At 57.9% G+C, this 21,712-nt stretch overlaps 1 protein-coding gene across 4 annotated transcripts in view; it reads left to right on the top strand.

Annotated features, from left to right (window-relative positions):
- Window positions 1-21,186, top strand: part of PTPRN2 (protein tyrosine phosphatase receptor type N2) — an 812,735-nt gene extending 791,549 nt beyond the window's left edge. For all 4 annotated transcript variants that reach the window (XM_078436952.2, XM_078436943.2, XM_078436944.2 and 1 more), the window contains 4 exons: window positions 3,726-3,779; window positions 5,185-5,249; window positions 17,920-17,993; window positions 19,624-21,186. In XM_078436952.2, coding sequence (XP_078293078.2) covers window positions 3,726-3,779; window positions 5,185-5,249; window positions 17,920-17,993; window positions 19,624-19,695 — 265 coding nt within the window. In that variant the 3' untranslated portion in view covers window positions 19,696-21,186. The remainder of the gene's footprint in view (window positions 1-3,725; window positions 3,780-5,184; window positions 5,250-17,919; window positions 17,994-19,623) is intronic.
- The last annotated feature ends 526 nt before the right edge of the window (window positions 21,187-21,712 follow it).

The raw sequence follows: 21,712 nt of genomic DNA, 5'->3' as shown, positions 1-21,712 counted from the left end.
TTCTCAGCCACGCCGGCGCATTGTTTGCACTCCGCGCGTCTCCTCGATGGCTCGTGGCCCTTTGTGGATAGGTTTGGCAGGGGGCGGGGCTAAACAGGGAGACTGAAATGACAGCGAAACCTTCGTGGGCCACACCAGGCGGCCGGTCACAGCGCGCTGGAGAGAGAAATGTTTTAAATACTCTGTGAAGTCAGAACGGGGACTGCGGGAATTCGGAAGCAAGCTGCCGTCGTAGGTGCCGGGAATTCCTTTTTAGCAACTTTTCTTTGCCGAGGGGGCCGTGCTTACGGCGCTCTGCCGAAAGCGAGGCTGACCAGCTGCGAATGGGACACTGCAGTCCCGCCATTCTTTCCGGTGATGGTTTTCTGAAACCAGTACGCTTACCGTTTCTTTCTTTCTTTAATGTACTATTTTTGTACTTGGCCCCCTCAGAAAAAATGACCAAAACCTGTGACTGACGAGGGTGTGAACGTGCAGATGTTGGGTTAGTCTGTACAAGCACAGACTGGACAGCCAAGTACGAAGTGTACCAGAATGTTGGAGGTTCACATCTAAAAAGATTCAGCGACCGAGAGATTTCTAGTAAAAGGCCTACAAAAATAAAGCCGTCCTAGATCTAATCTGACTCTGAGTTTGCTACATTCTACACATGTACACACATACACACACACACAGAGTACACACTGTGCACACATGCACACACAGGGCACACACACACATGCACACAGTGCATACACACACACACTCACAGAGCATACACACACTTGCACACGCAGGGCGCATGTGCACACAGTGCATACACACACATGCACACAGTGCATACGCAGAGCACATGCACACACAGTATGTACACACTTGCACATGCAGGGCACACACATGCACACACTGTGCACACACACACATGCTCACACACAGTGCATACACACACATGCACACGCACACACAGTATGTACACACATGCACACGCAGGGCACACACATGCACACAGTGTGTACACACACACATGCTCACGCACAGTGCATGCACACACATGCACACGCAGGGCACACGCATGCACAGTGCGTACACACATGCACACACACGTGCACAGAGCATACACGCACATGCACACGCAGGGCACACACATGCACACACAGGGCACATACACACATGCACAGAGCGTACACACATACACACGCAGGACGCATGTGCACAATGCATACACACACATGCACATGCAAGGCACACGTGCACACACGCACACAGTGTATACACACACATGCACATGCGGGGCGTGTGCCCACACACACACACACACACACAGTATGTACACACATATGCACATGCAGAGCTCACACACATGAACAGACAGTGTGTACACACACATACACATGAAGGTCTCGCCCCACACACAGGGCAGGTGCACACGCACACACAGGGCACATGCACATACATAGTGCGTACACACATGTACGTGCAAGGCGCTCGCGCGCAGTACGTGCACACACATGCACGCAGGGTGGGTGCACACACATGCTCACATGATGCGTACACACACATGCACGCGCAGGGCACATGCAGACACGCATGCATGCAGGGCAGGTGCACACACACACACACAGTGCATACACTCATGCACACGCAGGGCACGTGCACACACACAGCCTCAGATGAGCTGGCAGACCTCACGTTGCTCACATTTGAGGCACATCCTGGGGTCTGGCATGTACTTTGTCTAACCTAAAGCTCTGTTGACCTTACGACCCAAGTCAAGGATGGGAGTTTTAAGATGCAGACCACCTCCACTTCCGGTTTTAAATTACCACTTTAATGAACGTGATCCTGGGTGTTCGTCTCGACCACCTCGAGTTTTTAAGACACTTACAGTCTTGGCCGGAACTGACCACCCAAGACCAGGAGCCTCTCGCTCTGCCGCCTGAGCCAGGCGGGCGCCCCGAGAACGGGAAGTTTTAGTAGGAGAAAGTAGTGGGTCTGTTTTTCAATCTGTTTTATTCTCAAAGGCCCACGAACTCTGAGGGCACCGTGGCACGCTTGCTCGATCTCGCTGAGCTCACGTGTGCTTCCTTCACCGTCCCGCTCCACCCCAGCGTCAGCGTGCGCCTCGAAAGTGAGCCGAAGCTCCAGCAGAGGTGGCCACTGAGCAGCCTGTTTCGCCCGTGTTGGTGGGTCTTCTCATTTTTAAGACTTTCGGTGGCCTGCCAGCTTTAAATGCTGCAGGAGGCGGCCCGAGGGGCGTGGGGGTGGCCCCGTCGTAGGGCACATCACCTCACGCCTGGGCTCCCCTCGTGCTGTTCGGCCGGGCGTGTGGGCCTCACTCCGTTCACTCGGAGAGGAGATGGAAAGGACCAGCTTTGTGCCTGGGGCACGCGGGAGAGTACCGCCGGGCGCCCGGGGCCGGCCGCCTGCCCCCAGCGGCCCCTCCGTCTCCGCGTCCAGGGGTTTGAAGCCAGGCCACCCGCTGAGAGAACACACACTTCCCACCGACCGTCTCTGTGCCGGGCAGGCCAGCCTCCGCAGAGAAATGTGGCATTTTCCTGTTTCCGGTGCGAGGGAAAAGATCCTTTTTTTGCCCCGGTTTTCTTTTCTCTCTCTTTTTTTAATTTTGCCCCGTGTCATACATTGTAGAAATTCACACAGGGCAATTTCGAGCACAGCCCCCTCACGCGTTTGGCTCATTTACTTTTCTCTATTCAGAACTATTTTACTGAGAATTTTCATGTACTTTGTAGGCAAGTTTAGTGGTTTCACTGACTTCCAACACGTTTGGAGCTTACTCAGTGAATTTTATTTATTTATTTTTTTTTTTTTTAAACTAGTTTTTAAATTTTTTTTTTTTTTTCAACGTTTTTTTTTTTTTATTTATTTTTGGGACAGAGAGAGACAGAGCATGAACAGGGGAGGGGCAGAGAGAGAGGGAGACACAGAGTCGGAAACAGGCTCCAGGCTCCGAGCCATCAGCCCAGAGCCCGACGCGGGGCTCGAACTCACAGACCGCGAGATCGTGACCTGGCTGAAGTCGGACGCTTAACCGACTGCGCCACCCAGGCGCCCCACTCAGTGAATTTTAAATCAGCCCTCTGTTTCGATGTAGGGGCTCGGTCACGAGATAATCTCAGCTCCTTGTTAATTTTCATAAATCCTGGTCTAGAATCTGCACAGCAAAGCTGTTTGTCAACATGTTCAAATGTGTACAAAGGAAGGACTTGTCTCTGATGTAAGCTCAGGTTTCTGTGGAAGGAAGAAGCCCGGACCCACCGGACGGACCAGAAGGGACCTTAAGCTGCTCTTTTGAGACAATACTCATTCTACATTCCGATAGGACATCTAGGACGTAAGAAACTTGGAGCAATAAATTGCAGAACTCGGCAGTTGTAGCAGAGTCTAGATACCCACGTCACCACAAAAAGCCAGGCTGAGCGGAGCCACAGACGTGGGGGCGGGGTGGGGGCGGGGCAGGCCAAAGACCGAGCCCTCGGGGTCTGGCCTGTCCAGGGCAGGGAAGATGGTGAAAACCTAAGAGTTGTTTTTAAAGCTCTGTTTCATAACTTAACACCGACAAGGAAAATAAATCTTTGAAAACGCGTGTGTGGTTTTGACTCCGTGACACAGGCTGTCGTAAACGGTGCCAAAGATGGGGCCCGTGACTCTGGCTTGGGAGTTACTCTGCGAGGCGGGAGACAGGAGTCGTGGTGCGTAACCGTAATTTCTGTCTCTTTTTGTTTCAGAAAAGTAAACAAGTGCTACAGGGGCCGTTCTTGTCCAATAATTGTTCACTGCAGGCAAGTACAAGTTCTCACGTGGATTACGCGCGCTCGCCACCTCAGAAGGCAGCCACCGCGAGGGGTGCAAGCGGGACTCTCTATCTGCGTGATAAGTACATCTCACTGGCGCTTCTGAAGGGAACCAGAGATACACACTTAATCTTCTAGGCCCTCGAGCTAAACGCTGCCGTGTGTTTCTTGCGCTGACACCCGAGTGAGCCGCACGTGGCCCGCTCTTCCCCGCGAGCCGCCGGGCGTCCCGCACCCGGTCTCCGGCGGCCTGGGCCCCGCCGCCCTAGTTTTTCTTCAGCCCTCGTGGCTCTCACACAAACCTCGAGGCGGTGTCTGTGGTCCGTGGCCTTGTCTTAGCCACCAGTTCACGAGGTGTGGAGCCAAGCCGCTGAGAAATGCTTGGGGCCCGTTAGGAGCAGGGACAGACTCTGTCATTACCGGAGGGACGGCCGCCCCCAGTTGGTTACGTGAGTCTGGCCTGTGGGCAAAACCCAGACGGGCTGCACTCACCCTGGTAAGTAGAGGCACTCAGACGCCCGTGTGAGGGTGCCCTCGCGCCCTGGGCTTCGCATCCACCCGGGTCTGGCGAAGAGCCGTGCTCTGTTGCGTAGAATGTTCCTTTCTGCTGGGCCAAAATGGAAATACGTCTCCAAAGATCAGACGCCAAGACGGTCCGATCGGCCGACAAGTGTGCACGCCTCCGTGTGGGTGTCTGACCGTGTGTCAGTGTGTGTGCTGTGTAACCACGCGCGTGTAACCGTGTGTGTCTGCGTCGGGTGCCTGGTAACTGCACGGGTCCACGTGCTTCCACGCGGGTCTGTGCGGGACCAGTGGGGGCTGTGCCGTGGGTCCGTCAGAGAGCGGAAGGGAACGACCCGGAGGCACGGGTGTCCCGGGCGGCGGGTGGACGGCTTGGAAGGCGCCTGTCGGTGTCAGGGCGGCCGTGGCCCCTCGGCTCTGGGAGGAAAGAGGAAGACGGGAGCAAATCCACGCAGGCACCATAGCTAATCCCTGCTGCGAGGGTGGGGGGCTCCCACCCTTTTTCCTCCTCCTCCTCCTCCTCCTCCTCCTCCCCCTTCCCTCACTCCCCCTCCTTTCCCTCCTCCCTTCCCCCTCCCTCCTCCTCCTCCCTCCTCTCCTACTCTTTCCTCCTTATCCTTTCTCCCCTCCCCCCATCCCTTCCTCCCCCCTCCTCCTCCCTCCCTCCTCCCCTGCCCCTCCCCCCCTCCCCTCTTCCACCCAGCGATGCCTCCTCACCCCGCTTTCTTCCGCTTTCTCTCAAATTCACAGCCTCCCTCTCCCCACACGACTCCCCTTAAACGCAGAGGGCAATCGGCCGTCCGCTGGCTTTGGTGGGCACGGGGTTCACGTGGCCCCGGCCGCGTTCTCACCTCTCCCCTTCCGTTGGCAGCGACGGCGCGGGCAGGAGCGGCACCTACGTCCTGATCGACATGGTTCTCAACAAGATGGCCAAAGGTGAGGCTCCGAGCGAGCGGGCTGCTTTGTTGGGGCCGAGCGGGGCCAGCGTTGCCGTGGCAACCTCAGGGTAATGCTCTCGGCGGCCTCGGAGGAAATCAGCCGCTCGTTGTCCCTTCCCCGGATCACGTGAAAGCTGTCTGCAGCACGCACGGTGTTTCTGTGGCTCTTCCCTCGCTGCCGGTGTCGGGCGCGGGGCTGGGCGCACGGCGGGTGCCGGGTAAGTGCCTGCCGAACGTGCTATGATGAGCGCGATCGAGGCGAAGACGCCGCTTGGAGCTTTAAATGCAGTTCGTAGTATCCTTGAAGTGTTGGCATAAACCGTACCTGCAGAATACAGCGTCGGTCATTCCAGACTCCGCTACGCTCTGGGGGTGACTGCGGTCGCCCGACCCCGCCTTATGTCAGATAAAACCCAGAACACCCCCTGTCCGACATACCTGCACCTACGCGGCCTCTCCTCCTGGTCTTTTCCTCCCAAATGTGGCACCGGGACTTGCACCCTGAGCGCCCCACGGCGAGAAGGCACAGGGGCACCAACAGTGCCCGAGAGCAGGGGCCACGGGGAGAGCGGCCCCCCACTCCTGCTCAGGACTGGGCGGACCACGGGAGCAGGACGTAAGCCCCGGCCCCTTCGCTCCCATGGACGTGTGGGCGCTGAGCTGGTCTGCAGCACCCACAACGTAGTCTCGGGAAGAAGCCCATGAGGGGTCTCCTTAGGGACCAGGGAGCGAGCTCCACAGTCACGTTCGGGGAAACCCCCGTGTCGGACCCACCTCTTGGACAGTCACTCGCAAGTCGCCATGGCAACCCAGGATCCTGCTGCATTGCCCAAGCTGCTCTGAGAAAACACCGCTTTCCCTGCGGTGCCCGTGCACGACCCACGGGCCCCGGAAGGAGGTGGGGACACCTCCCGTCTCTCTCACCCGTGAACCAAACAGTCCCTCCATCTACACACACACTCGCACGTGTGTCCTCGCAGACAGGCCCCGCCTTCCAGAACATCCTTTGCCCAGAAGCAGGAGCAGATTATAGAAATGAGGTTCCGTGGCGCCTGGGGGGCTCAGTCTGTTAAGTGTCCGACTTCAGCTCAGGTCATGATCTCGCGGTTCGTGAGTTCGAGCCCCCGCGTTGGGCTCCGAGCTGACGGCTCGGAGCCTGGAGCCCGCTTCGGATCCTGTGTCTCCCTCTCGCCCCTCCCCTGCTCACACCCTGTCTCTCTCCCAAAAATGAACAAACATCCAAAAAACTTTTTAATAATTTAAAAAAAGAAAACAATTTCAGTACATTTTCATGCCGATGCTGGCAACTCTAAAATAAGCATTTTCCTTACTCCACTTTCTTGTGGTTAAAAAGAAGAGAAACGGAGCCAAGACCAAGGATACGGGTGCGTGGATGAGCCCGCAGGCCGCTGTTTCACACGTAGAGACTAGCGCGTGAGGCATCTCTGCTGGTACAACCTGCTCCCGGAGGACCAGGACTGAACCCGGCTGCACACCCCACACCCTGCTGGACGTCCACGGCTTCCTGGCCGGACGCCGGAGGGAGAACGAGATCGGCTTTGTGCCGCCAAATATTATTTTAAGCGCCCGAAATTAGCTGAGTGCTGGCCACGCGCAAACAAAGAGACTGACGCAAAAAGACGAAAGATCTGACACTGGTGAAGACGTATTTTGGTTTTAGAGCGTAACGTGATCCTAATCTTTTTACTTAAAAGTTTCCTGTCCGCTAATGCTACTGTGTCTTATCAAACACATCCTTTCGTTTGCAAACTTGCAACTATCGGGAGCTCGGAGCTCTAGCAGAATTTCTGTTTCCTCCCTGGTACCTGCCCTCCCTTCTCGGCCTGCTGCACACGTAATGTCTGCCTCGTGTTAAATCAGAATTCCTCCTGAAGGAGCCCGACCGGCGTTCGTGTTCGAGATGCCTCCCGTGTGGGTTCGCGCCAGGGTGGAGCCCGGCTCGCCCACAGGCGCGGGGCGGACGCCACGCTTTCCCAGTGCTGGGGGGTCACCGGGGGTGTCCCGCGAGGGGGTGCGGCACAGCCAGATGCTGCGAGGTGCAGTCGCTGCTTCGCAAGAGGCAGCTGTGGACGAGAATGTTCCCGCCTGAGGAGCCGGCCGGGGGCGGGGTGCCGGCATTGTCCGAGCCCCAGTCCGCATCGACCCGCTCTGCTGTGCCATGTAACGTCAAATCCCACGTCAAGTGTGGGCGGCCGTCAACAATGGAGCCCAGCCATGGGGAACCGGCCAGAGAGGGCCGCCCCAGGCTCTGGCCCATCGGTCACCGCCCCCCCCCCCCCCCCCGTTCTGTTCTTGACCTGCTCCCCTCTGCCCGGGGAGGGGGCGTGCGGTGTGAAATCCCCTGACCTGGGGCCTGGGCCGCGGTCTCAGGAGAGATCAAAGGGCAGGACGGCCCCTCGCCGGCCAAGTGGGTCTTTCCCAGGCCGCCACACTGCGCCCCCGCCCCCGGTTTTGTTCTGGGACAAGCTGGCCCGGCCTGTCGCGCCCGGGCTGCCTTTGTCTGGCCTGAGAGCCGGAGGCCGCGCCACAGACCTCGCTCGTCAAATGATCAAAGGCCCAAAGCCCGGACACGAAACCTTTCTTCCCATTTCCTTTTCTTCCAAGGAATGAATCGCATGGGGACCAAAGGACGCCTTTCCCAAGCCTTGCCGAGTGCGCCACGCTGACACCGGAGCCCCTGGATCCGGACGGCAGGGCCCGGGAGCGCGTGCGGCCCGGAGCGGAGCCCCGCGCGTTCACACGGGGCCCTCGGGGATTAAGGCCCTCGTCCTCTTCAGGGGCCTTGGAGAATGAGCAAGGCGCGATTCACCTGCTTTCTCCGCCGTCTGGTTTGTTAGCAGGCGGACGACAATGCCGTTTGGAATCAAAGCGAGCGGCCCCCGGCCCCCCGCCCGACCCGTAAACACCTTCCTCGCGTCCCTGCGTCCCTGCCGCGCCGGCTCCGTCCGTCCGTCCGTCCGTCCGTCCCGCATCAGCATAGCCCAGGGAGCGCGCTCCTCCCGCTCGGGAGACCCCGGCTCGCGTGCAGCCGAGACGTTTTCCGAAGCTGTGCCTTCTCCGCGCGTCGGTGACGTCTCGGCCACGTTTGGGTTTTTTTCTTGCGATCTTTTAGAGGCATTGTAAGCGCCAGGCGGACGGTGCCTCCCCACGGCCGGGTCACCGTGAGGTGGCAGCGGCCGGCTGTGTCACTCGTGCGGGGCCGTGACCGACCCCACCCCCCGACCGCCCCGCCGCACGGCCCTGAGTGAACACCACCGCCCTCCCGCCCGCCGCGCCCGCGTGTGTGCGGGGAGGCCCGAGTGCGGCACACTCTGCGGGTGTGGACGACTCTTTTACCTCTTTGCCGTGTGTCCCTCTGGGCCTCGTGTGTGAGCACACACCCTTTGCGTTCATCCGGCCGGTGACAGCTACGTTCTCCCGAAAGCGATACGTAATCCGCGTGGGAAACACACAGAGTGTTTTTTAGAAGATCTGTCCCCAACTCTGTTTCTTACGTATTGACACTGAAAGTGCTTATCCCACAACGGCCCTGCGGACTTAACGCTTTCGTTACCATTCGTCAGGTAAAGACATTTGGGCTTCCCCCACCCGAGGTCACGCAGCCGCCACGTGACCTAGCCGGGGCGTGAACCCAGGCTCGTCTGACAGCCCGTGTCCTGGATAAGGATGCCCTATGGTTGCCTCTTCCCTGCCAGCAAACAGACCCGCCCCTTTTGTAAAGTCTGCCATGGGTTGTCTGTTATGAGGAATACACCCGTTACAATGGCCGTTACTTCGGGGCGCCTGGGTGGCGCAGTCGGTTAAGCGTCCGACTTCAGCCAGGTCACGATCTCGCGGACCGTGAGTTCGAGCCCCGCGTCGGGCTCTGGGCCGATGGCTCGGAGCCTGGAGCCTGTTTCCGAGTCTGTGTCTCCCTCTCTCTCTGCCCCTCCCCCGTTCATGCTCTGTCTCTCTCTCTGTCCCAAAAATAAATAAAGAACGTTGAAAAAAAAAATTTAAAAAAAAAAAAAAAGGTTTTCCCCTACGTTAACTTTTTCTAAGTTTATTTATTTCTTTTGAGAGACAGACACAGACAGTGCAAGCAGTGGAGGGGCAGAGAGAGAGAGAGAGAGAGAGAGACAGAGAATCCCAAGCAGGCTCCAGGCTCTGAGATGTCAGCACAGGGCCCGATGTGGGGCTCGAACTCACGGACTGTGAGATCACGACCTGAGCCAAAATCAAGAGTCAGACACTTAACTGAGCCACTCAGGCGCCTCCAGACATGCTAACTTTTAACAGCAGCTCAGAGTAGTAGACGGGGTACTAGGTTTGGAGACCAAGAGACACGACAGATCACAAAGCTCAGCCAGACTGGTTGAATAATACCGCCCGCACGAGTGCCTGTACATCAGGACTCTGTATCTGTCACCAGTAACAATATCAAAATGCCGTTAAAAGTTTTTCCCAACCTTACTGAGATATAGTTGCAATCAAACGTTGTGTAAGTTTCTGGTATACAACGTGGTGAATTGATAAATGTATTTGTTACAAAACGATTACCAAGGTAAGGTTAGTTAGCACTTCCATCGCCCCTCGTGGTTATGATTCTTTCTGTGGTGAGAACATTTAAGGTCGACTCTTCTGGCAACTTTCAACTACGTGATAGTGCTGTCGACTATCAAAATACCTTTTTTAGATAATATCCTATGGCTCCTTGAACTTTTTTAAACCCAGCAGCCCTCCACTAACCACATGTGCCTACTTAGTGAATTAAAATTTGAAAATCAGTGCCTCTGTCATGCTGGCCACACATCACGTGCCCAACGCCACACGCGACTCGTGGCTGCCGTGGCGGACGACACAGAGCACCTCCGTCATCACGGGGAGTCCCGCCACACCACGCGGCTCTGGGGAACGGCACTGGTGGGCATCCCCAGGTGCCTCCCGCCCTGTCTCTCCCGGCCCCGCTCGCTTCTGCCTCCGTCTGTTCTCCACGAGGCGCCCGCGTGGCATCTCAAGCAGCGGGACCTCGGAGGCCCTGCTGAGCTCTCCCGTCTCGCCGCTGCCCTTCTCGGGGCTGAGCGGCCTCTGTGACCGCGAGGCTCGGGCTGCCCCCTGCTACTGCACCACAGCTCCCCGGCCCCTTTCTGTTACGGGTGCTGGATGCCTCACGGTCACTGCCACCAGGCCACAGTGTCCCTCTTGTGGCAGAGCCATGGAAGCCTCATTTCAACCTGGTATTTACTGAACACCCTGCCAGGCACATTGTCTGGAATGCACGGTGAACAAGGCAGGAAAACCAGGTCACCGTCCCCGAGTTCATCCTCCGTGGAGAGAGACAGATGGCGTGTTCAGCTCGTAGGGGTGGCGAGAGCCACGAGGACCCTCGCCTGGGATGCAGCTTAGGGGTTGTGCCTCCCTCCCCCGCCCCGCCCCCCCGGGCAGAGCCTTGACCAGATCTACGGACTGTGGCCCCCGGAACAGAAGGGGACCTGAGGCCCGTACGTTCTGACACCTTGTTGTAAATTGAGGAAGCAGATTTCAGAGGTTTGGCGACTTCCAGAACCCCTCCGGCTGGCCGGGTCGACACAGATCCCTGGTCTTTCTGCAAATGGCAGAGCCCAGGAGGCTGAGACGACAGAGGGCAGCAGGACCCTCCGAGTCAGGCCTGCGGAGACAGGGTGGTGGTTGTGGTCCCCGGGCCTGGGGAGCGGGGGAGCCGGGGAAGGGTCTGTTCAGGGCCTGGAAGGGCAGGGTCACTGACTAGGAAGTGACAGGATCGGCTGGAGGAGAGGGGAGGAGGTGTGCGGGAGGGCTGAGCCCACCCTCGCCGTGGGCATGCACGTGGCCACAGACAAGGCCACAGAGAATGGCGTGTGTCGAGGGGAACGTGTTTGTCTTATGTTTGAAGCATGAAAACGTGAAGAGCTGGCAGAAAATGAATTTCACCGACAGCGTGGCCTCAGCGTGACTTCACGGTGCAAACGCCTCATCTCCAGCTTCGTGACAATCTCAGGCTGAAAGACGCGTCTGGAACGGGGTGGCGGGGGCCTCGCGTGGGCTGCACTGCGGTTGGACAAGTCGCCTCCATCGGGCGGCGTGTGCGTGTTCCCCCCTCATCGGCTCCCTGCCGTCCGGCGCACTCGTGCCCCAGCCGGCACCGGGCACATGGGGTCGCACAGGGTCGGAGGCCGTGCACAGAGCTGCAGCCCAGACAGGTGGGGGCCCCGTCCTGGGGGCCCCCTTCCCAGACAGGTCTCGGGGCTGCGACCCCATCCGCGCACACCATAGGCCAGGCTAATCCAAGGGGAGAACATGTGGTGTCAGGCCTTTGGCAGGAGCGGGTGCCGTCTGGCCGGGGCAGCGGTGCAGGGGCTGGGCCTCTGTCACTCTCAGAGTCCCACGGTCACCCGGACTGAGTCGGACAGAACACGCTGTGCTAGTGTTGCCGGTGGAACAGACCCCTCGCGGTCCCCTTTCCATGAGGCCCAGGGGAGTCCACGGAAGAGGGTCCCGATGCTTCGCCGTCAGCGGGAGCCCAGCCAGGCCTCGGGCTCCAGGGCAGGGCCTGCCGCGTGGCCGACTCTCTGAGCAGAAATCGCCCTGAGGGCCGAGCGGCGGCTGCCAGGCCCACTTGTGAGCCGCGGAGGGCCAGTCGCCCTAAAGGACTCGTTCCTCCGTTCGGGGCGGCCTGGCTGGCCTCTGTGTCCCAACCTCACGGGTCAGGAGGACCCGCTTGGAGCCGCGGACTCAGGAACACGAGCCCACGGCGATTCTGGTGCCTCGGCGGGGCGGGGGTGGGGGCCCCGCTGCCGTCCGAGGACCCACCCCCACGCAGTCACCACACGGGCCTTTCTCTGGGCTGCGTGGGACCTCGTCCAGGGGGCTCCCGCATCCCTCGCTGCCTCTGCATCTCCTTCCTGCCCTGAGCCCACGGTACCTGCTCCTGGGGCGGGTGGGAGAGGCAGCGGGACCTGGCAGGGCAGGGTCTCCGGGGTCCCCGGGGCGCTGGGCCGTCCCCCCACCCATCCCTGTTCACGCCTAACGACCAGCACACTCACCTCCACCCGGGTGCCCGGCCCACGGGCCCCACTGGGAGCCCCACGACCTCCGGCAGTACAAAGGGTGGTGGCCTTGCAGTGACCTTGCACGCTGGCCGAGCCCTGGTTCTGTCTGACTTACAGATTTTATAAAAATGTGGAAGGATCTCAGTTTCTCCTGAAAAATGACTCGGAATTTGCTTTTTAAAAAACACGAGAAAGGGGTGCCTGGGTGGCTCAGTTGGTTGGGCGTCTGACTTCAGCTCAGGTCATAATCTCTCAGTTTGTGGGTTCAAGCCCCGCATGGGGCTCTGTGCTGACAGCTCGGAGCCTGGAGCCTGCTTCAGATTCTGTGTCTCCCTCTCTCTCTGCCCCTACCCCGCTTGTGCTCGCTGCTCTCTCTCTCTTTCTCAAACACAAAACTAAATAGAAATAAAAAACATGAAAAATATTTTGGGGGTGGGTTCTGGCATACTTGATTCTCTCAAGTGAATAGGATGCAGATTCGTCTCCTTTGATCTGGCAATTCCCCTCCAAGGTCAGCAGAAATCCTCCCTGATTTTCACCGCCTCCCCCACCGCCTCACCACCCCCATCCCTACATCACCCCACCTCACGCCCCACCCCTCCTTGCCTGCCACCCACACCCCGGACCCCTCACCCCCACCCCCCACCCCGGCCCATCTCCGCCTCACCCCCAACCCCCACCCCACCCCCGCCTCACCCCCCAACCCTATGTCACCCCCCCCACCCCTCCTCACCTGCCACCCACACCCCGGCCCCCCACCCCGCCTCACCAGGAGCTCTGCTCTCCCAGGGCAGCATCTCACCACTTGGCTCCTTTGCTCAGATCCCCCTGGAGCGGAAGCAAGACCACTTCCTCGTGCAAAGTAACAGTTTTTCCCCCTTGCACACGTGACACACATTGTCTCTTTTACCTGGAAGAAAACACACTGGACCCCGGCAGGTTGCAAGCCTTCTGGGTAAAAACTCTGTGGCAAAACTGATTCACGTGTATTCGGCCTCACTAGGTAGCAGGGGGCCGAAAGCTGTGTGTGGACACAGCACGGCCCGCCCAGGCGTGTGCACCTGACGCTGGCACAAGTGGGCGGGCCACACGACCCCCTGGAGCAGGGAGCAAACGCCAGGAGAGAGCGAAGCACCCCGCCACGAACTTGGTTTCCTTTAACCTCAGATTGATTCCTTCCCTGCAAAAATCAGTTTCCATACTTCAATAAAATATTTAATGGTTAATGCCTTTTATCTAGAGCTAGAAAACATTTCCTGTCTTAAAAATGGAGTTAGCCGAAGGGCGCCTGGGTGGCTCAGTCGGTAAAGTGTCCGACTTCAGCTCAGGTCATGATCTCACGACCTCACGGTTCAAGCCCCACGTCGGGCTCTGTGCTGACAGCTCGGAGCCCGGAGCTGCTTCGGATTCTGTGTCTCCCCCTCTCTCTGCCCCTCCCCCACTCACACTCTGTCTCTATCAAAAAATGAATAAACATTTAAAAAAATTCTAAATACTTTTAAAAATGGATTCAGCTGATATGTAAACTTGGAAACCAGTGGACCCTGAGTGAACTGGAAACTGGCAGAGATCAGTATTTACTGGACGGTGCCCTGGGGGAGTCAGTGGACCATGCAGGGCCGTGGGGAAGACGGTCCGGACAGGGAGCGGAGATGGCCCTGGGTCCCGGGGCGGGCGGGGGCGGGGTGCACCTGCAGAGCCGCCTTGAATGGGGTCTTCAGGGAGCACTCCGGTGTTGGGGTCATGATGCTTTCAGACAGAAAACACTGGAAACCAGTGTCTTGTCTTGGGTGTGCGATTCTTTTTGTAGGTTATGATTCTTTGACTAATTATAGGCTTTTGGACGTGAGCACCACACCCAATAGTCTGTTCCCCTAGAATGTAACATGTTGTCAGCAAAATGAAATTTTTAAACAGAGGATCCCCTTTTCAATGCACTAGAGGGAGCTTCCCTGATTTGGGAGGATTTAAATAAATCTCTTAGCCTTCAGTAAAGCCTTTCGTAAAGTAGCGAAGGACCCACACACCTTCTCCACCCTCTGACCCTCACGGATCTGTTTATAAATGCAGATTCTGTGTTCCGTGCACCGCGAGGCCCCACCGCACGTGGGAGCCACTGGACAGGGTGTGGCGGCTGCTCCCACCGCGTCCCCCTTGTGTCTCCACTGCTCGGGACAGACCACGGACGTGAGTTCTGCAGACTTCTGCCTTTGCTCACGTCGCCAATAACTAATGGTCTTATCCTAACAAGCAAGGGGACGTCCGCATCACCCGGCTGGCTTTACGTGATAAATCCATCAGTCGCCTGAATTTCGTTCTGGACGTTTTTAAGTATCGGTTTGATTTCCTCACCGTCCAACTCTGGCTCCAGGAAAAGTGGGCTCCTGAGCCAGTCCCTGGCTGGTTCCTCATCTCGAACCCCTCCGGGGACAGCCATGTTCTCTCACGTTCTCTCACGAACAGTGGTCCAGAGGGCGTCACGATGTAATAAAACTAGAGAGTTTATTCGTACATCCATCCAAGGATCCTGCAGGCTCGCGACAGCCGCCCAGGAGGGAGGGCCGCACGTGCGACCAGAGGCAGCACCGGGCCACGTCGCGTGTCCCCAGCCCGTGCCGGCGGCTTCCAGGCAGGGACGGCCTCCATACAGCCTCGGAATAAAACAGCTGTTGAAAGAGGTTTTCCAACCAGCCTGAAGGACTAAAAGAAAGTGCCCTAAAAAGACACTTTTTATCTAAGTCTGGATCCTACACGAAGCCCTGGGATTTCATTTCGGAAGGATCTGCCCCCGCACCGGATGCTTCTGAAATCCAGGACCCGTGGTCAGGAGGCGAGCGGTCGCAGAAGGTAGGAGCCCTGCGCGAGCCTGGGGGCCAGCGCGGGATGTCGCCGAGCAGAAGTACTTCTCTCCCGGGAGCGCCCGGGATCTGCGAAGCACCATTCGCGCGCGTCTGGAGTGCCGTGGCTCCTGTGAATTACGACGTGGCCGGGCCCCGCAGGGCACCCCCCCCCCCCCCAGCGCTCTGTGCCAGCCTGAGACCCCACCCACACCGGCAGGGAGCCCCGGACTGGGGAAGGGGAACGCAGCGAGTGCCCGGGCCGTGGCCGCACCTGTGGGACCCATCCCGGCACAGCCCTGAGCACCGGGCGCTGGTGCTGACCCACCCGGCCGGAGAACGGAAGTGCCACGCATGGGGCGGGACACATTCGTCTCCCCCTCACTCGCCCTCCGCGTCGGGTTTAACCTTCTGAGGCAAGCTTGTTTCTTGAAGAAGCCAGTTTCTGTGCACGGCTGTCCCTGTGACTCGCGAGCGGGCCCTGAGGGCAGGGCGCTCCAGTGGGGAGGCGACGAGAGGCAGCGGCTCCTGGAGCCTCGGCGACCGGGAGCCACCACACGCCGTGGCCGGGGCCGGCCCCCCCCCCCCAAAACTTCCTCTCTCCTCCTTCCCCCCTTTCGGTAGCAGGGCAGACTCCTCCTTTGTTTCCGAGGGTCTCAGACTCACGGATTCCCTTTAAACCAAGACTGTTTATTGTGGCCTCGTCGGCTTCCAAAAACTATAACCCTCAAGGCCAGCTGACCAGCACGCCCAGAACTTGACCCCTGTCTTGTCCTTGAGTGGGTTTCTCAGTGGACCCGACTGCCAAGCTCCCTGGGGGACGTCTGGCTGGTCCAGAAGGGGAATTTCTTCCCCTTCCTATAAGGCCCTGATTTAAGACATGGGGGAGCTCACAGTGTCCCAATAGGACGGTCCTTACCTGGCAGCTTGGTTCCCGTAAGGCGGCCACGTTGACTAGGAGCTCCCGACGCGCCCAGCGCTGTCCCTACAGCCCTAGAGATGATGGGGCACCTGGGTGGCTCAGTCCGATAAGCATGACCTGAGACTTCAGCTCAGGTCATGATCTCACGGTTCATGGGTTCGAGTCCCGAGTCGAGTCCTGTGCTGACAGCTTGGAGCCTGAAGCCTGCTTCGGATTCTGTGTCTCCCTTGCTCTCTGCCCTTCCCCACTCTCTCTCTCTCTTTCTCTCTCAAAAGTAAATAAACATTAAAAACAGAGACAGAGAGAGAGAGAGAGAGAGAGAGAGATGTGAACATTCCTGTCGTGTCTGCTCAAGGACAGGGAAGGGGAGACTGGGGTCATGGATATGGCCGGCCTCAGTGCCGGCCGAGCGGTGCCCCCAGCCCCCGGGCTCCTGGTCTGGGGGACATACGGCCAGGTTGTCCGTACTTCCTGCTGCTCCCCTCTGTGCAGCTACGTTTGCTTTGGACGTGTTTCCTCCCAGCCCCTCCCCTGCCCATCTTTCTCCCTCGATGCCCATCACACCTGCTGTCCGTAAGCCACAGAACCACAGGACTTTAAACGTTCTAACAACCTTAGAAGCTTTCAAACTCGTTCTCCTGGCTCTGTGCCTCAGGGGACTGATGTGCACACTTGGGGGGTGCAGACAGAGAAGGGCCTGGAGACGCGGGGCCTCTCGGCCCATCCGCCTGATGCCATCTGGCTGCCGACGGTCGTGGCCACCTGCTCCGTGCGACCGGGCATGAGCTGTTGCGCGGCGGGGGCCCTGGTGACGAGGTGCTGCTGGCAACATCGCACCTGCTTGGGGTTCGGCGCATGGGTCCGAGGCCACCTGGGAGGTGACGGCTGCTCCCCCTGCCCACGGTTTGCATTTGTGTAAAATGCTTCTTAAACTGTAAGAAGCTTGCGGGCCTGAGAGCCGGCACTGCTCTCTATCTACTAGAAGTAGAAAAACAAAAATACATGTTGAATTAACAATAATGTCAGGTGCCTGGGTGGCTCAGTCAGTTGAGCATCCGATTTCGGCTCAGGTCATGATCTTTCGGTTCATGAGTTCGAGCCCCGCGTCGGGCTCTGTGCTGACTGCTCAGAGCCTGGAGCCTGTTTCAGATTCTGTGTCTCCCTCTCTCTCTGCCCCTCCCCTGCTCATGCTCTCTCTCTCTCTCAAAAATAAATAAACATTAAAAAACAACAACAACAATAAGGTCAAAATTTCAAACTCCAATGGTATTATTTCTGTGAAGCCCGGATCACCTGGCTCAAGACAGATGCTGTCTGTGGGGAGGGGCCTCTCCGCGAAAGTCCGGCCGGTGAATACAGCCAGGGCCGCCTCTGCCTTTTCTCACCGTTTGGAACCCTCGCTGGGAGCTCCACATTTAAAAGCCAATATTCAGATGGATGAGATTTATTAGTCTAATCTTTCGTTACGTGAAATAAAAAAGACCCTATGCAATTGAAATTAAAGCTTATATACTTTCTCTTTCTAAGACATTCTTTAAAATGCCACACAAAAAAATCACATTTTAGTTTCTAATAGTGATGTGGCGGTTGCAAGTATCTTTCTGGGCTCCTGACAGCAATTTTTTAGCCCGGCTTTCTTGAATCAATGCTAATGAAAACCGCCTTGCCTTATTTTTCTCTGAGCACCGAAATCGCAGCTGCCTGCCAGGCCTGCTGAGGAATGAGTGTAATCATTTTCAATTGGCCTCTGAGCCCGAAGGGCCTGATGCAGGAGAGTGACCGCAGAGCGCGGCTCATCTCGTGTCTGAACTCAGCCCGATTTGTGTTCGTTGTTTCTTGCAGGCGCTAAGGAGATTGATATCGCCGCGACCCTGGAGCACTTGAGGGACCAGAGACCCGGCATGGTCCAGACAAAGGTACTGTGGGCCAGCCCTCGGGCGTCTTTCCGCGGTTGTTTCCGAGCGAGGGCAGAGGGGAAGGGGACTGGACGTCTCCCAGGCAGGTCCCAGGCGGGACAGGGGCCCCTCCCAGGAGGGTCGGTCAGGGTCCCAGCAACCGCCCGAACCTCAACAGAAAACGATGCAGGCAGATCTCCAGTGTTTGGAGCCCTCCATGCACCAGATGCAGGGGAAGGGGACAACATCACATTTTTATAAAAAGATGTCAATGATAAACCCCAGCACCCTTGCAGGAGAATGTTCTAGATTCACTAAACATTCTGCCAGACTCCCCTGCTTCCGGCCCTCAGAACCACGGCTCTGTTGTGTGGTCGTCAAATGTCCCCCGGGTGCGCCGGGGTCCTCCAGAGCCTCGGCGTGGCTGATTTGCATACTTACTGAAAAGGCCACGTCTGCAGCAAAAGGCAGAAAGACAGGGCTGCTCCCGACCTGGAAGTGCGGTGAAGACGACGGTCCGTTCCGTTGACACTCAGAGACACCCGTGTCCAGCAGCAGCAGGAGCTCCCACGCCTGTTCCGTGAGAGCACTGAAGTCGAGAAGTACAGAATCTCCTCTTTGCCAAGGTCGTCCTCACTCTCAGAGGCTACGAGCCTCCACCAAAGACCCAAAGTCCGTAAAAGATGCCCTTGCAAAACTGCTTCTTTGTACCCAAGAGGACTCGAAGTTAGTTGTAAACGGCACTCGTGAAATGGAGGTGGCCCAAGGCCCAGAGGAGTGTGCCCTGTGCCTTGGGGTGACGGTTCCGGGACTGCAGGGAGTTTCCCCTGCCTCCTGGGGTCCCGCTGTTTCCCCCAGAGAGTGCCAGAAGTCCCCAAGCCCCTGTTCTGTCTGAATGTTACTGTGGAAATCAAACGTGACACAAGGTCTGAGCTGGGTGGGGGAGAGGCCCTGGGTGGGGGAGAGGCTCTAAATCCCAAGCGCTCCGGGGAGAACCGAGAGGCCACACGGCTGTAAGACTAAGCTGAACACATTGTGAGCTGGGGATTTCTTAAAATACCTCAACAGGGCCACCTGGCTGGTTCTTCGTGGCCAAAGTCAACCCCAAGCACTGAGGCAAATGTAGCTTAATTCTCCTACAGAACCACAAACCTATCCTACACGGAACCAGAAGCCTCGTGAAGACTCCCGACCTGCCCCGGCCGTGCCCCCCGCCCCCCAGTGGCACCTGCCCCAGCCGGGGACCTCCACCCGGGTGCCAGCACCATGCACGCTCGGCCCCCGTCCCTCTGTGGCCCCCGGGAATGTGACGAGACCCTCGTATGATCAGCGTGAAGAGACCTTATCAATCACAGCACACTTTGTTTTCCTAGGGGTTTTTTTATCTGAAATTCTGAAATTATTTCAGAGCTGCAGAACGCTTGCAGAAATAGAAATTCCCGTGTGCCCTCCCTCGGCTCCCCCTGCCAGCACCTTCCGTAAGCACCGTGCGGCGATCGAGGCCGGGAAGCCGAAGCCGGCATCAGGATCCCGCACACCTCTCCTTTCTATGCACATATGCGACCTTTCTGCAGAATAACACCAGAGCTAAGGGCTGGAGTCCAGAGGAGAGCGGCCCCACTCACGGCTTCCCCCGCTTTTGTCCTTCCAGGGCCAGTTCGAGTTTGCGCTGACGGCCGTGGCGGAGGAGGTCAACGCCATCCTCAGGGCCCTCCCGCAGTGAGCCGAGGGGCCGGGGGCCCCCGGGCCGGGAGGCGCCCGCACCCGGAATGACACAACTGCCTGGTCGGTGCAGTTTACCGGTTAAAATGCACATTTTCGTTCAACCAAATCACAGTAAGGAGAGATCGGTGGAATCATGCGATTACAGGGGGCGATCACTTTATCCGGTTTCACTTTCCTGAAAGAAAACCCTTTTCCTTGAAGCACACATTCACATTCTTAATTGCGAACAGCGTCGTCCTAACGATGCAGCAGGCTTCGCACTCCGCACGGCCTCCGAGGGCTGGCTTGTGACCTGTGAGTCTGGAGGGCGGCCGGCTCTGCAGGGAGGGGGCCCAGACGACGCGGGCAGGGCACCAGGCATGGCAGACACGCGTGGCATTTGTCTCTGAGACGCTCCTCACCTAGAGGAGCCACTGGCTTCTTCGGGAGTCCGAGCAACAGTTACTAACATTCAGCAGCTTTGGGGCAAATACTAAGAAAATCGTCACCGCATCTCGGTTCTGTTCCCACCCGGGCTGCTTGACGTGCCCCCCCCCCCACTCCAAGGTCCATGGCCCATCTCTACCACCCACCCCCAGGGACCGGCAGGGGCCTCCAGGGGCAACCGCTTTCCCGCCTGGGGAGCCACACTTTTAACTTCAAAATACGGATTCACACGTCGCAACAGCAGGTGCAGCTAAAGAGCACTCTCCCCCGGGACAGCCGGAATCTGGGAACAGTCTGGCAGGTCCCAAGCTCCCGGTCCCCGAGGAGCGCTCTAGCCCCCCAGCAGGCACCTGTTCCCCCCTCTCAGGGGATGTCCTGGGCCCTGCCGGCATCCGGAGAGCACCTGAGCACCCGTTCCTAGAAGGACTTGCAGGGAGACGGGCGTTTTAATCTGCGTGAGCTCGTAGCAGCGGGGAGCAAAGTGGCAGTGCCGGCCGCAGGCCCCCCGGTCGTCAGCCCCCCGTCGCCTAGGTCGGACCCTCGTGTGACACACACAGGCGTCCAGAGGCGATCCGGGCTTGCCGGAATAGCACTTGACCGTGAGGTGTGCCACCGCCCGTCCCCGGAAACGGGGTTCATCTCGCTGAACTCGGAACGATGGAATCCAGGAAGGGGCGCAGACAGCTCCGCACCGTTGGGCTCCATCCAGGATTCGGTGTGGGCGCATCCCCGGGCCCCCCCACGCCCTGCTTCGTGCACACCGCCCTTCCCGTCCCAATAGACACTGCATCCCAGAAACGGTCGCGCTGGGAGAGCGGCCTCTGGCTGGGGAGGAAGACGCCAACACCGTTGTGTCTGTAAGTGGTCCCGTCCTGTCATGCACTGCAGTAGATCCGTGATGTGTTTGCCTGTCTGGAATCTCGATAATGAATAGAAACCAATTTATCTGAATATAGGAAGCATATACCTACTTGTAATTTCTAATTCTTATGTTTCAAAAGAAATCCTCCAGTGCGAGATATATAAATATATTTAACGGTGTCAGATTAAACTTTTGATTTCACATTTGAATGGTCTTTATTTGGGGAGGAGGGAGCCACCTCCCTCGCTCCGGCTCCGGACGTGAGGGCACGCAGGTTGCCGAGAGCAGGCGGGGGCCCTTCCCAGAATTCCACACCATGTTTGCAGGGCCCGATGTGCACTAAAGACCAGAACATCTGGGAGGGTTCCCTCACAGTGAGGGGCGAGGCGGGCAGGGCGCAGTGAGGGGCGAGGGAAGGCCCCACCTTCCAGGAGGCTCTGAATTCACCCACCGGGATGCCCACCCCTCCCCCAGTGGCCTCCTGAGACCGTGTCTGGGGTGGTCCTAACGCCACTTGTCAACACTGGGGGCTTCACCGCCAAGTGATTCGGGGATGCGTTTTTATGACATGGTCGCTGGAGACCACGGGTTTTTGTTTTTGTTTTTTTTTTAATGAAAACTGTTAGATGTAATCTTACAGAAAGAAAACGAAAGTGCCACCTACCGCATGCAATTCTAGAACCTGATTAAATTCGGGAAACACACAACGGCTCGTAACAGCGACACA

The sequence above is a fragment of the Panthera onca genome, chromosome A2, assembly GCF_046562875.1.
Source record: "Panthera onca isolate mPanOnc1 chromosome A2, mPanOnc1 haplotype 2, whole genome shotgun sequence".
NCBI lineage: Eukaryota > Metazoa > Chordata > Mammalia > Carnivora > Felidae > Panthera > Panthera onca.
This window is presented reverse-complemented; position numbering and strand designations above follow the sequence as displayed.